A 15,603-nucleotide genomic window follows, 5' to 3' on the forward strand; every position below is an offset into this window, starting at 1 on the left:
GTGTGTTTTTGTGTACCTTTTTTTTTTTTTTAAATTGTCATTTAAAAATGTAATTTTTAAAAGTGTTAATTCATCCAAAAATTCACATTTTGTCTCTCATGTCATTCCAAACCTGTAAGATGTGAACCACAAAATAAGAAGTTAAGCTGAATCTTTATGCTACTCTTTTCCATACAATGATAGTGGACAGTGACCATTAGCTATAAAGCTCAAAAAAGTACAAAAAAGCTCACAAGTGAAATTTGAGAGTTGCAGGTGAGGGATTTTTAGTGCTTTTTTGAAGTTTGACAGGCACTGGTTACTGTTAAGTGCCTGATTTCATTTGGATTAAAACAATAATTAATTTTCTTAAAATGTCATGTAAACATTTTTTTTTTTTTTTTTTTGCAAAGTGGACTAACAGACCTAGATAATGCAATTGTAACTTGGTGTCGTTCCACATGTATACAAGTTAATCACACTACAGGTGGTCGAGATGACTAAAAATAGAATAAAATAAAATAAAAAAACTTAAACTTTGTTTATTTCAGCTAGTTGACAGGGTTCATTTAGTTTAATTTGATTAATCTAGTCTACTAAAACTACCAACTAAAACTGAAATAAAAATGAATAAAAACTATTGCATTTAAAAACCTGCAAAAATCTAAAGAAAATTACAAAAACATAACAAAATGTTTACAACTTGAACTAACGTTAAAATGATAAAATAAAAAAATTAAAAAACTAATTCAACATATGAATAAAAACTAAAATAGTATCTCTAGTAATGATACTAAAATAACTGGTTATTCGCTTATATTGTTTGGTGGTTTTATAGTAATTATTTAATTTTACACTTTTGTTTTATATATCTTGTTGCTAAATATTATGAAGTGGTGCCTGTGTGGTCATCTGTTGTAGATAATATTTTTGTACTTTTTACATTTAAATTTGTATTTATTTGCAAAATTGACTAACAGACCTAGATAATAACACTGTAGCTTGGTATCATCCAACATGTATACAAGTTAATCACACTACAGGTGGCCGAGGTGACGTGCTTTATTCATAAAATATTCAATTGCACATTGTCATGTATGTTTGAGCAGACAGATGAAGATTTTAGTGTGACTATGCAGCTATTATTATTATTATAACTGCGCATGTAAATGTTCTTAGTGTCTACTTTCATTGTATGGAAAAAAGTAGCATCAGCATTCTTCAAAATATCTCCTATTGTGTTACACAGAAGAAAAATTATACAGGTTTGGAACAGAGCATGTGAGCGGAGTAGAGCTCATTCCTCTCAGGGCTGCTCGCTCAACCCAGAATGCTCTTTGTGAGATGCTGGTTCGAGAATATGTGAAATAAGCAATTGGTCTAAGGTTATGGAGTTCAAATATTGTTTTAATGAAGTTGTGAACCTTATACATAAATGCACAGTAAACATCAAAGTTAGAGGGTTAGTTCAGCCAAAAATGAAAATTCTGTAATTAATTACTCACCCTCATGTTGTTCCCCACCCGTAAGACCCTGAAATCCGAGAGCTTTCAGTCCCTCTAATGGGATCAACGCAATTTACACTTTCAAGGTCCACAACAATAGGAAAGACATCATTAAAGTACTCCATGTGACTCCAGTGGTTTAACCTCGGTTTTATCAAGCAACACAAGTGCTTTGGTTGTGGGAAAAAACAAAAACAAGAACAAAAAAACATAATTACCTCTATATTTACAAAATAATATTATCCAAAGCATATTCACGGAACAACTTTCGGCCATGAGTCAACACAACACGCATGCGTCGTAGTGCTCCCCTTCTGGATTGCAGGTCAATATTTTTGTAAATAAAGTGGTAAATTATGTTTGTTTGTGCTAACAAAGCACTTGTGTCACTTCATAATGTTAAGATTAAACCACTGGAGTCACATGGATTACTTTACTGTTGTCTTTCCTATCGTTCTGAACCTTGAATGTGTAAATTGCATTGCTCCCAATGAAGGGACTGAAAGCTCTCGGATTTCATCAAAAATATCTTCATTTGTGTTCTGAAGATGAACTGAAGGTCTTATGGGTGTGGAACAACATGAAGGTGGGTAATTAATGACAGAATTTTCATTTTTGGGTGATCACATCCCAACACCTCAAATGCTGATGAGATTGCAGTTTAGATCATTATGTAAATAGGTGATGCACACTTTCCTCTCAATAACAAAATAAACATACAACAAAAATAACAGCGGTGAGAAAAAAAAGCAGTAAAGAAAGCATCTGATCATAGCAATGTAGATATCTTTGCATCAGCTCTGCAATTCGGCACTATCCAGTCAAGTCACGTCATTTATACCACTTTAATACAACATTGCCACAAATATCATTACTGTTATCTATAGGCCTACTGCAATTGAGACATTTATTCAAGAAATTCATTACAAACAGAAAGACGTTTAGTACATATAAATTTCATTTCAGAGCGGGATTTGAGCAAACGTCGTTTAACCGGTGAGCGTGAGCGGTAAATGAGTGGAGTGTTTGCTTGGGCCGTGAGCGACTGAGCGTAGAGCGTCACACCGCTCCGCTTCGCTCACATGCTCTGGTTTGTTACAACATGAGGATGTGTAAGTAATTTTTATTTCTGGGTGCAACCCACGTAGTACATGCTTTTGACTAAGATAAATGGTGCTGAATTTCTTGTAGTGTCACTCGTGGTGAGTCAAAATGGCTGTTTCTGTGGTAATGAGTCTCCTCTCTGCCGTCGACTGTCACTCAAACAAGTCTAGCATTGACACAGGGTCTGTCAATACCTCTCTCAGTAGACAGGAAAACCTCACAAGTGTGTGGCAGGTCTGTTCAGCCAGCATGGTGGGTAATGGACAGCTGCGAACTGGTTTTACACCCAGATGTTAGCTGGCATCGCAGGAGCAGACTGTTATGCACAATTCCTGCACATCCATCCCTCTCCCACCATTTCTGTGTCTTGTCATACCAAGGTCACATGACCACGCGTTGGGTGACACTGCAGGAAAAATGATCTCGGGGTTGCCGGGGTGACAGAACATTCGGCGAAGGAGGTGGGTTTGATTAGCCGGGTGACCAATCGTGTGTCCCGAATTGACAGGAAGCTGATATCTCTCTTCCTGCCAGATTTAGATAAAAAATAAACAGCAAATAAACAGAGTCTGTTGCTCTCGCATTCTCACCCACCCCGTCTCTCCCTCTCCCTTTCTCCATCAGTCGCTCACCCCCTCTGTCTCTCTCCGGCTCTACCTCTGCTTTCCTCCCTCTTCTCATGTCATCCTCTCTTCTTGCGGCTGCTCAGTCATGATGCTGGGTAAAGACTACATGTTGGCCATTGTTATAGTGAATTACGAGGGTAGGTACTGCGTGTCGGTGTGTCTGGTTGTGAGTCAGTGCTGCGCATGTAGCTACGCGTCTCTGTTGCGTGTGCATGCTCATAAATGCAGGCGGAGAAGAGAGATAAGGAAGGAGGGAGGATGCAGGTGAAGGGTGTCACGAGCTGTGTGCTGAATACTAAAGTTTGTGCATATGTTCATGGCACTTCGGGTCCGTGTGTGCGTGTGTGCACGAATTTTACAGCTGTCCTCCCCTCCCCCTCTGCCCGCCACATGCTTTATAGAATGCAGAAAGAGAGACATTATCGAAAGTGGGTCGAATGTTAGATCTAGCATAGAAAACTAGGCTGAGGATAGTAACTACAGTATATGCTAACACACTATTTACCTATGTGTTTGAAATGAACTGGCTGTCATTTTTGCTGAAAAATCCAAAAAATCATTAAATGTCAACCTGATTATTGCCTCTATTTCTTTGTATTTGAATCTGTATGAAGGTTTTGTTGTCTCAGAGAACTACATGAGGTTTTTAGGCAGCTGTAGTGACCCACTTATATATATTAGGGACTACAAGTCCCCAGAATGCACCTTGGCATAATACTCAGTATTAAAGAACACTACAGCTCCTGTACTGCAGTGCCTCACTGTCTTACTAAAAGGGAACTTAGGTACAGGAGACGTTTCTAATATGCACTTGTGTTCACTTAGCATGCTTGGAGATTAGATTAGCCATACATGACTAGTGCTGGCTAATAGCTGTTTCACTCAGTTAGTCAGTTCTGTTGGCTAATTATTAAGTCTCATTAAAGTGAGACATGCCTGAGAGCAACAGTGAGGCTACTCAACTCTGCCTCAACATGTTACTCACAGGGTTATTATTAAGACCCCGATATACTTCAAACGAAATCGAAGAACGTGATGTGACGTAATTTCGAACAAAATCAGGCCAAAACGAAGTTCGTTTGGAGTTCGTTTTGGAAGTTCGAAACAGCTTGCCAAAGCAAACTTTCTGGAAGCTGGTAAACACCTTCATACTACCATTGGTCCGTGGGCATTATGTAAGGTAGGTGTGCGCTGAGGCTCCATCTTCTTTCACTCTGAAAATCATTTCCAGTTCATTTCTCCTCTCGAGTCCGTAGAAGTCAGACGTCCGCGAAGGAAAACATGAAAATTGGAGAGCTGCTTTATAGTAGAAATCGAAGTTGTACTTCTGATGAAATGAGAGGCTGACACTGATTTTCATGTTTAATACGATAAAGCTGCTTGAATTTAAGCAATCTATTTTAGAAAGTGTTATAAACACATCCTTGCTAGTTTCTCAATTTTGTTGTGTTTATTTTGTTACTGAGAGGAAAGTGCGCAACATTTTTACATATTCATCTAACCATCGCTCTCAGCAGTGTGGACGGCATCAGAAGTTCGATTACAGTATATCGCTGCTCATGTATTTCGAACTTTGTTTTACTCCTTTATAGTTAACTAAAACCATAAAATTAAATTTTTTCTACTTGAAAGAAAATGAATGTTAACTTAAATATAATAAAATATACAAAACTTATTTTATTTTAGCTAGTTGTCTTGGTTAATTTAGTTTTAAACTTAATATATGCTAATAAAATAACTAAAACTGAAATAAAAATGAATAAAAATCGATTTGGTCATTTTTGACCGAAAAATTTTGTTTTTTTTTTAGAATTTTTTTACTTCGTTGGAATTGTACAAAACTTGGTAAAGGTTTTGGGAACACACACAAAAAAATGTTAAATGGTCCTGAAAAGGTCACTCTTCACACAATTGTTCGCGGTCAAAAATGACCGCATTGGAAATGCGAATTTTATCTAGTGGAAGCGTTTGGTATTGCATCCAAACAAAATCTTACTGAAAGCTAATTTTTTGGAGCACAACCTGTTCAGAATTATGTTTCATGATTTATTTACAGTTTTAGAGTAAAACATGTTTTGGAAAATATATATTTCATATAAAATTTGTGCATTTTTCATAAAAATAAAGTTAAACTTCTATAGCTTTTTTTTGTTTTGTTCACTTAAGCAATAATCTGTCATGTTTTATTTAAAAAGACACCAAACGTAATTCTGTGCTCCAAAGCATTTAAGATTTATGACAGTTAAACTAAAATGAAAAAGAACATAAAATATAAAGAATAAAATCTAATTATAATATTAATAATAAAAAAAAGAAAAACATAATAGTATTATTTTAATTTACACTTTATTTGTTTCATACACTTTGTAAATAAAGATGCCCGAAGAAACCTGTGTAGTTAAAAGGTCTGTTATAGATTATCTTTTTGTATTTTTTTTACCCATGTTTTTAAGGTATGGTCACATTAGCAAAATTTCAGTAAAATTTTGTGGCCAAACAAGGGTCAATGTAAATTTTTCAAAAATCTAGCGATGTGTAAAACAGCTCACAGAAGGCACTTTCAAACAAAGCAGCTTTCTGTTGGTTAATGTGGTACTTGAACTCGATGCAAAATCTTTGTGGGGAAATCTTCTGCTAGTTAAAGTTAAATAACTAGGATTCCTATTGAAATTACATCATTTCACCTGCGAAAAATTTGATGAACAATAGTAAATGTTACTGCATCTTTGATGTTCAAACAGCATAAATTGCTGTTTTTACAGCATGAATTCTTATCACTTATATCCTATTGACAGGCTACCATGTTTTAACCAGCCATGATGCAGCAAGTTATTTTTATATCAACAGTGAAAGCGAATTCAATACAGCTATGTGGAGCAGGAATTTGGACCAATGAGATTTCAATGTGGACTATCCAGGGTAATTCCCGGACATACTACATCCACCATGTTGGCACTCTTCTTTGACCTATATGACCTTCAACATGTCAACAAATTACTTTGGTGTTTATGGATGAGGAGCAACTTTCTTGGTACCTATAGCATGTGCACTTTCACTTCCCTGCCATTGGGATAACATTTCAAACCTAATGGCTCTTGTGACCAAATGGGATAGCAAAGTGTCCACTGTCTGCAACACTTCAAAACAGATCCAGTACAAATCTGGGTATTGTTTGTCTACAGTATCATCATTACTGAGTATTCGGACATTCTGCTCATTTGACATATTGCTTTTTGCATACTAAGTGGCAGGGAATGAGTAGGAAAGCCTAGAAACAACAGTAAATCAACTTGGAGCATGGAGGAGATTTTATCACTTGTATCTCAGCTGTTTATTTCACTGTTGTTAGTCATTTTCTATATTAATTTTGTGGTGGTAGATTTCATAGATTGTGTGTAAATTGACACAAGGTCTTTTGAGAATCTCTTTAGAGTTGTTTTAAACACACAAACCGAATGTCATGGCTTCATGGTTTTGGTGAGGACGTGTTTCCTGGCTTGAATCTGTTCAGCATATGTGTGAGTAGCAGACTGCAGTGGTTTACTGTGTATATGTGTGGTTTTCCTCGCCCAGATTGCATTGTGTGAATAATGCTCTTACTAACATCTGAAACATGAAACAAACATTCCCAGCTGCTGAGCGAAGACAGACAGAACAGTAGCAAGTTCGAGACAAAGTTGTGTGAGAGAAAGATTTTACAGTATGATAGTCTTCCAGTTGCACAAAAACCTATTCTTGGTATCAACAAGCCAGTATTACACAAAATGATTCTATTTATGGACAAGTGTCTTCATTGTTGAAATGGAATATTACAGTATTAATTATAAATGATTTATTTGTGCATTATTTTATTTTTAATTCTTTGCCCTCATATGAACAAAATCAGGTCCTGTCCTATATTTTTTCTTATTTAAGAAGCAGTTTCACTTGGATATATCATGATATGGATGAACACTTCAGTATTTATGTTTTCTTTGATTTTTGTGCCATAGACAATGAACAGTTAAAACACAATCGTTTAGCAACATAATGCTTTACAGGGCACTCATAACCCACAGAAACTCACTGAGATTAAGTGACTCATTATTTAGGCAGTTTTAATTATTTGGTTGACACTTGAAATGTCCATATAAACAGTGTCCATATAGTGGGAGACTGGCTGGGCAGTATGACGGGAGTCACGGGACCATGCTACAATAGAAACGTCTTAACCAATAGAGATTTTGCTGTACCGTTTATACCACGGTAGATGCTAGTATTTATTTTTTGCAAGGCATGACTACTTTACACTATTTACACATGAGAGTGACAAAGAAACATGAAGAAATTCAAAAATACAGAGATTGATGTATTCATTTAAGATAAATAGTCTTATCTTTTGGTTTACATCCATCAAATTCCAAATATTAAGAAAAAAATATAAAAGATGAAGTACATCTTCACTGACATGATTTTGTGCGGCAGTAGTAACCACACAGCATCATCATAAAAGTTGGAACTAAAAGTTGTATGGTGATACATAATTTGTTATAAAATTACTTGCCGTCATACAAGGATTTGGTCATACCGCCCACTCATAGGAGTCTTGGATATCTTGGTTGAAGGGTGTGTGGACCACACCTGACCTGACCTTGTGCATTTGTGTTTACAGATATCTGGGGAGAGCAGTCATTTCAGACAGACCCTGATTTGCCTCCAGGATGGAAGATGATGACAGACATGGCTGGTATTTATTACTGGCACATTCCAACAGGCACCACACAGTGGGAGAGACCCGCCCCATGCCATCCGGTGCCAACTGGACCCAGCCATGCCAGCCGCAAACACTCCCTGGGCTCCCTTTCGCCTTCGCCCACTCCAGATCACGAGGTAACCCTTTCAAATCATGTGGTTACACAAACTGGACGTGTTACTTCCAGCAAATCAACTGTTGATTGATCCACATTGACAAATGTATCTCTTTATTTTCCTCTAGTCGATGTCTCATGCCGACGTGTTTTTCGGAACGTCAAGTCGTTCAGGCAGCACCGCTTCCGACAGCTCGTCTGATCCCGCCCCCATCCCGTCTTCTACATGTCTGGACCCTACTCCTATCCTGTCCTCAAACTCTTCCTCATCCTCTGACGGCAATGTTCCTTCCTGTGGATTCGTCAACAGCTGCTACTTTGTAAGTCTTTTCATCAATGTCCCATTTTACAGTATGAACAATACTCTACGGATATATCCTGCCATTCTTTGGGTGTTTAGCTTTAACAATGAGTCTGATTTGGATGTGGAGAATAAATAGATAAGACCTAAACTTAACACGAATTGTAGTTCATAAAAGAATTAGGATTCAGAGAATTGCCATTATAGATGTGACAGTACTTCAGTTGCCATAGATTGAATAGAGCTAGGTAAATGCTTAATATAGTTACAGGTTGCTATGACTATTTACTGTGTCTTTGATGAATAGAAAGTTCAACAGAACAGCATTTATATGAAATGGAATTTTGATTTTGATTAATTGAATGCGTCCTTGCTGAATAAAAGTATTGGTTTCTTTCAAAAAAGATCTTACTGACCTCAAACTTTTGAACTGTAGTCTATATTGCACTGTCAAATATAAATATATTGTGATATATAGATGGGTATTGGTCATATATATTAAAGCTAAAACTATTTGTTTTGTATGTTTGTGTGTGTATAGCCTCGGTCCTCATCCCTACAGATAATGCCAGGGAAGGACAGACACTCCGAGGCACGCCATCGGGAAGAGGAAAAGGTAACAACAACTCGTTTACTCTCAGAATGCAGTGGAAAAACATTTTTAACTCCTCTGATTCTTGCAACAGAGAATGAGATATCAACATCCATACTGCATCTAATCAAATTACAACCAAACACCCAACAGCCAGATACTGTACACATACACACATGCTTGTCGAGTGATCTAACAACCCTGTCTTGTCTCTCAATACCCTCCCACCCTTGACCCCTCAACCTTGTCCTCCTCGTTTGTCTGTTTGTGTGTGAATAATGGTGCAGAAACAGCCATGGAGTGATTTTGCAGTGGGAAAGATTGATAGTGAGATCTGGAAGGTTAGTATCTCAGGCAGTTTTTTATTGAACTGCAGAGCTAAATACATAGCAGAATGTCTCAGGGAACTACTGTCAACACTTGGTTATGCTCTTCACAGGGTCTAAAATAATTTTTTGACCAATAGCAGGTGGATTGAGCCTTGTTTTGCATCACTTTTTAAATAAATTTTCTAAGAAAAGTCTACCTATAGATGTTCTGCTGGTGTAGTTGAGCTCTGAGATCCTGTACTGCTTCATTCCTTCCTCACCTTTTGACCTTTAACCTTTCTTCTGAACATGGCATTCATCTTCTGTTGTCTGCCTGCACTGCAAAAATAATTTATATAACGAAATTAAAAAGAAGTCAATTTTTTTTTTATTTAAGATAAACCTCACTAAACCTCACTTTGTTATAATTCTTAAAACAAACATAAATTGCCAGATAGAGTAAGGAAAATCTCAATTATATATTCTCTAAAAAGTTAAGATATAGTGGTGGTCAGAATTATTGGCACCCTTGGTAAATATGATCAAAGATGACTATAAAAATTAATCTGGATTGTTTATCCTTTTGATCTTTAATTAATAAAATTAGCAAAAATCTAACCTTTCATTGAAGGAAAAGAATTGAAAGTGGCAGGAAAATCTCATTATGAAATAAATGTTTTTCTCCAAAACATGGTTGGCCACAATAGCACACCAGGGTGATCATGAACATGGAATTGTCCAGCCATGAAACACAAAGGCCAAATTCCCTTAATCATTCATCACAATGAGAAAAACCAAAGAATATAGTTCTGATGTGCAGCAAAAGATTGTTGAGCTTCACAAAATAGAAAGTGGCTGTAAGAAAATAGCTAAAGCATTGAAAACCCCCATTTCCACTATCAGGGCAATAATTAAGAAGTTACAATCAACTAAATATGTTACAAATCTGCCTGGAAGAGGACGTGTGTCTAAATCGTCCTAATGCACGGTAAGGAGGAAAGTTTGAGTGGCCAAAGACTCTCCAAGGATCACAGCTGGAGAATTGCAGAGATTAGTTGAGTCTTGAGTCTCAGAAAGCCTAAAAAAAAATATCAAACAGCACCTACATCCCCACAAGTTGTTCGGGAGGGTTTCAAGAAAAATCCTCTGCTCTCATCCAGAAATATTCAATATCTCCAGCATATTCAGTTGTCAGACAAGACTGGAACTTCAAATGGGACCGGCTTCTATGGTCAGATGAAACTAAAAAAAGAGCTTTTTGGCAGCAAACCCACCAGATGGGTTTGGTGCACACATGGATAAAAAGTACCCCATGCCCATGGTTAAATATGCTGCTAGATCTTTAATGCTGTGGGCCTATTTTTTCTGCTGGAGGTCCTGGACATCTTGTTTAGATACATGGTATCATGGATTCTATCAAATACCAACAGATAAAAAATCTAAACCTGACCGCTTCTGCTAGAAATCCAATAATGGGCCGTGGTTGGATGTTCCATCAGGATAATGATCTAAAACAAACATCAAAACCAACACAAAAATGTGTCACTAAGCACAAAATGAAGCTTCTGCCATGGCCATCCCAGTCACCTGACCTGACCCCTAAAGAAAATGAGTGGAGTGAACTGAAGAGAAGAAGCACCAACATAGAGCTGGGAATCTGAAGGATCTGTAGAGATTCTGTATGAAGGAATGGTCTCTGATCTCTTGTCAGGTGTTCTCCAAACTCATCAGGCATTATAGATGAAGACTCAGAGCTGTTATCTTGGCAAAATGAGGTTGCAAAAAGTATTGAATAAAAGGGTGCCAATAATTGTGGCCCACGTGTTTTGGAAAAAAACATTTATTTCATAATGTGATTTCCCCCCCCTCTTTCAATGAAAGGTTAGATTTCTGCTAATTTTATGAATTAAAGATCAAAAGGATAAACAATGCAGATTTATTTTTATAGTTATCTTTGATCATATTTACCAAGGGTGCTAATAATTCTGACCATCACTGTATATTATAGATATATTATATTACAGATAGATATATTTATGCAAATAATATGTAAAATATATTTAGATAAATTATTTTACACTTTATTTATTCATTTAGATTTCAATAGTTATTAAGAAAATGCTTTATGCTCTCAATCACTCTTCACTTCTCCTCACCCTCTTAATGTATTTCTTTTGTAAAATGTGCAGGGTTCAACCTGTCTGTTTTAAAACTGGTTAATCATTTTCAGTTCAGTTTGTTTAACCACTCATTGCAGGAACTGTGCTTTCCTGTTTTTTTTTTTTTTTTTGTGTGATCTGCACATAAACACAGATCTCTGCACTCAACCCACTGGCTCCATGCTGTATATTTGTGGGTTTGTTGTATGTTTGTGTTCCTGTGTTTAAGCACCTCTGCTTTATCTCTGCTTCAGGATCTACAGGCGGCCACAATAAACCCTGACCCCAGTCTGAAAGAGTTTGAAGGCGCAACTCTCCGCTATGCCTCCCTCAAACTACGGTGTGTGAAAGAGAATATATAAATGCTAATAAATAAGAGAGAGAATAAAATTACAGTAAAGTGGGATGTAAAATGTATATACCTCTTCTGACTGTGTGTGTCTGTGTTTAGAAACCCTGCTCCTGTGGAAGAGGAAGATTCTTGCAGCATTAACAGTGACCCTGAAGCCAAGGTGAGAGCACATTAGTTTGTTCTGCACATACTGCAGCAATTCAAAGAACACAACTGTACAAAAAACTTATTTTAGCCTTGAGGACAGGATCCAAATTAACACTTGCCAAGCTCTGAAGTAAATGTATACTGTATAATATACTGTGTAATGGAGCTGGTGTTACTAGTTGGTTGGTGTTTGTTTAGGAAAGAATGATAGTCAAACTCTTGCTGTTGTATGAGACAAACATAATTCAAACCTGTCTCTACTGTCATATCATACAGCACCTTTTACCTCACTGGAAATTTTATTGTTAGACACAAATGTGTAATGTTCCTTGCATTAAGCCACCAAAATGAACATTTCCCAGACAGCAACATAGTCTGGCCCAGATCCGGCCCACATCTGGTACATGTGGATTATACGCGGACCAGATGTGGGCCGGATCTGTGCCGACATGTTGCTGTCAGGGTTTATATTTTTGGACAGAAGCAAGAGACAGATTTTCAGTATGATTATGTGAGTGATATGACTACTTGTTTGTCACATATACCAAGTTCTGTCATGAAACTCTAGATCAGAGCAGGCTAATGGGTCCTTAACGCAGCCAGCTTACACGGCACAGGCGAATTGGTTCCTGTTGCATCTGCAGCAAATGAGCTTGCTGCTCAGCATTTAAATAATTGGTCAGTGTCTGCTGTAGCAGTTTTCAGCATGCTTTAAGAGTTCTTCTGAAACCCTCCACCTTCCCCTGCTCCATCTGTATAGATCTGCTATGGGTAATTTCATATATGCTATTTGTGCAGCAGCACTATATATTGTGTATATTTGTATTGGCATTAGCAAGTCTGTACTTGCTCTGCAGCAGCAGCAGCATCATCAATAATCAACAGCGGCAGCAGTGTAGCAGATCTATTCTGCCAAGACCAAATGCATTAATATTGTGATATCCATTACCATGCTAAACTCTTCTGAGAGTTGTCTTGATAATGCAATGAGAAAACAGCTAGTTAATAGGAACATAAATACAGATGTTGTAGGAACAAATATAAATTTTCTAAAATAGAAATAACTTCCCTGCAATTAGAAGGTGTGGGAAAATATACATTTTCGCCCCTGTTTAAGAGTACATAATGACTTGATGTTCTTTTACAGTAACATTACTGTGTATTTACTGCTAGTGAGATTGTTTGTCTGAAATAAGCATGATAAATGTATGATTTTACCAGGTAGCAGGACTGGCACAAATTATTTCATAAATGTTTACGTATATTAGTGGAAATTGGTGGTGCTGTCAGGAGATTTGGAACTCCAGTGTAATTCTAGATATACAGTGCCATCTGCTGGCTGCTCAAAGAAATGCACATGCATGTCATGCTTGGAGACGTGGTAGGGTAAACAAGACAATTGAAAAACAAATTTGTAATTTTGATTTTTACTTTTTTATATATATATAAATAAGAGTGAGTTAAATCCTTAGTGGAGCAATTAGGAGCCCTGCTGTTAATATAAAGCACTAAATAACACCACTTCTGTGCCACAAAACACAAAATGTGAAACAAATCAATAAAAAAAGTTTAAAAAATATAATGCACTACACTGATTAAGAGGAAATTATTAAAGAAATGTCCACATTGCTTTTTACTTTGCAATGAAAGTGGATGGTGGTCATGACTGTCAAGCTACAAAATGGTTAAAAAAGTACCGTAAAAGAGTCCATTTGACTTTTGGGGTAAACTATTGCTTTAACAGAAATGTTCCACATTCCAATCCAATCCTTCAGGATTCTGCAGATTTAATTTTTTGCAGTTAATCAGACTACATTTGCATTGTGTCACATACACTACCACTTAAAAGTTTGGTGTCGGTAAGATTTTTTAAAATGTTTTTGAAAGAAGTCTCTTATGCTCACCAAGGCTGACTTTATTTGATCAAAAGTACAATTAAAACAGTAACATTGTGAAATATTAGAAAAGTTTAAAATAACTGTTTTCTATATATAATGTATAATTCTATATATAATAATATATTTTAAAATGTCATTTATTCCTGTGATGCAAAGCTAAATTTTCAGTAGCCATTACTCCAGTCTTCAGTGTCACATGATCCTTCAGAAATCATTCTAATATGCTCGTGTGTAGGAGTTAAACTTTATCATATGGGTCTATTTTATTATCATTATTATATTGTATACGATTCCAAGTGAAAAATAACATATTAAGCTTACACTGTGAGTGACATGAACAAAACAGAATGAAATTGTTAATCATGATTATTTGTATGAAAATTAATCATCAGCACAAAATTTATGATTGTGACAGACCTACTCATGTGTTAGTGTCTCATGATCCTTCAGTAATCAATCTAATATGCTGATTTGGTACTCAACTAACATTTCTTTTTATTATCAATGTTAAAAATCATGTTTTTTCAGGATTCTTTGATGAAAAGAAAGTTCAGAAAAGAATGGCATCTATATGAAATGGAAATCTTTTGCAACATTATAAATGTCTTACTGTCACTCTTGATCAATTGAATGTGTCCTTGCAGAATAAGAGTATTAATTTCTTTCAATGGTAGTGTATACTTGGATAGACAGATGAAGAATGTAGCTCTATGCATTGCAACTATGCAGCATCCCACTGTATCTTAATTTTAACTGTTACTGTTTTTTAATTTCCACTTTTGATTTAGTAAATGAGAGTTCATCTGCTATTCATGCTGCCATTACTTCCCCCCAAGTTGTGCTCTTTCTCTCTCTCTCTCTCTCTCTCTCTCTCTCTCTCTCTCTCTCCTTCTTTCTCCCTCTTTGTGTGTTTCACAATCTTTCTTTTGAGGATCTGTTCTTTCAGCAGCAGTTAAAATCAAACTGAAAGAGCATGACAACATTCTGCCTATTATTAATCTCTCTCACACACAAACACGTTCATAATGGAGGAGCCTCATCACAGATTGTCAGAAAAGAAGAGAGACTGAATGATGGATGATTCTGCTCTTGGAGTGTTGGGAATGAGATACAGATGAGTAAGGAGGAGGGGAACAAGTGGAAGATGAAAGAAAAGATCTTCCCTTAAAAAGGGTCTTCTTGTTTGATCTCAGCATGTGTGTGTGTGTGTGTGTGTGTGTGTGTGTGTGTGTGTGTGTGTGTGTGTGTGTGTGTGTACAAATGCTCTCTCTCTTTCTCACTCGTCTTAACAGCAGCTATTCTTAGAAGATGCCATGTGAAAATTTAAAGAGGCGTTTCCTCAGTCTCTCTCACTGTAGAGGAGTAGTAGAATTTTGGATATAAAGCATAATGTAACATATATATACATACAGTGTTCAGCGTAAATGAGTACACCCCCTTTGAAAAGTATCATTTTAAACACTATCTCAATGAACACAAAAACAATTTCCAAAATGTTGACAAGACTAAGTTTAATATAACATCTGTTTAACTTATAACATGAAAGTAAGGTTAATAATATAACTTAGATTACACATTTTTCAGTTTTACTCAAATTAGGGTGATGCAAAAATGAGTAAACCCCACAACAAAAACTACTACATCTAGTACTTTGTATGGCCTCCATGATTTCGAATGACAGCACCAAGTCTTCTAGGCAAGGAAAGTTGGCGACATTTTGCAACATCTCTTTTTCCATTCTTCAAGAATGACCTCTTTTAGAGAGGATGGAGAGTGATGCTCAAC

The 15,603-nt window shown here is 36.5% G+C and overlaps 1 protein-coding gene across 5 annotated transcripts in view; it reads left to right on the top strand.

Annotated features, from left to right (window-relative positions):
* Nucleotides 1-15,603, top strand: part of apbb2b (amyloid beta (A4) precursor protein-binding, family B, member 2b) — a 58,027-nt gene that overhangs the window by 27,508 nt on the left and 14,916 nt on the right. For 4 of the 5 annotated variants that reach the window (XM_051890514.1, XM_051890533.1, XM_051890524.1 and 1 more), the window contains exons 6-11: nt 7,866-8,083; nt 8,190-8,381; nt 8,904-8,978; nt 9,242-9,295; nt 11,676-11,761; nt 11,873-11,933. In XM_051890514.1, coding sequence (XP_051746474.1) covers nt 7,866-8,083; nt 8,190-8,381; nt 8,904-8,978; nt 9,242-9,295; nt 11,676-11,761; nt 11,873-11,933 — 686 coding nt within the window. The remainder of the gene's footprint in view (nt 1-7,865; nt 8,084-8,189; nt 8,382-8,903; nt 8,979-9,241; nt 9,296-11,675; nt 11,762-11,872; nt 11,934-15,603) is intronic. The other variant, XM_051890554.1, reaches the window with a different exon arrangement.

The sequence above is a fragment of the Ctenopharyngodon idella genome, chromosome 1 (genome assembly GCF_019924925.1).
Source record: "Ctenopharyngodon idella isolate HZGC_01 chromosome 1, HZGC01, whole genome shotgun sequence".
NCBI lineage: Eukaryota > Metazoa > Chordata > Actinopteri > Cypriniformes > Xenocyprididae > Ctenopharyngodon > Ctenopharyngodon idella.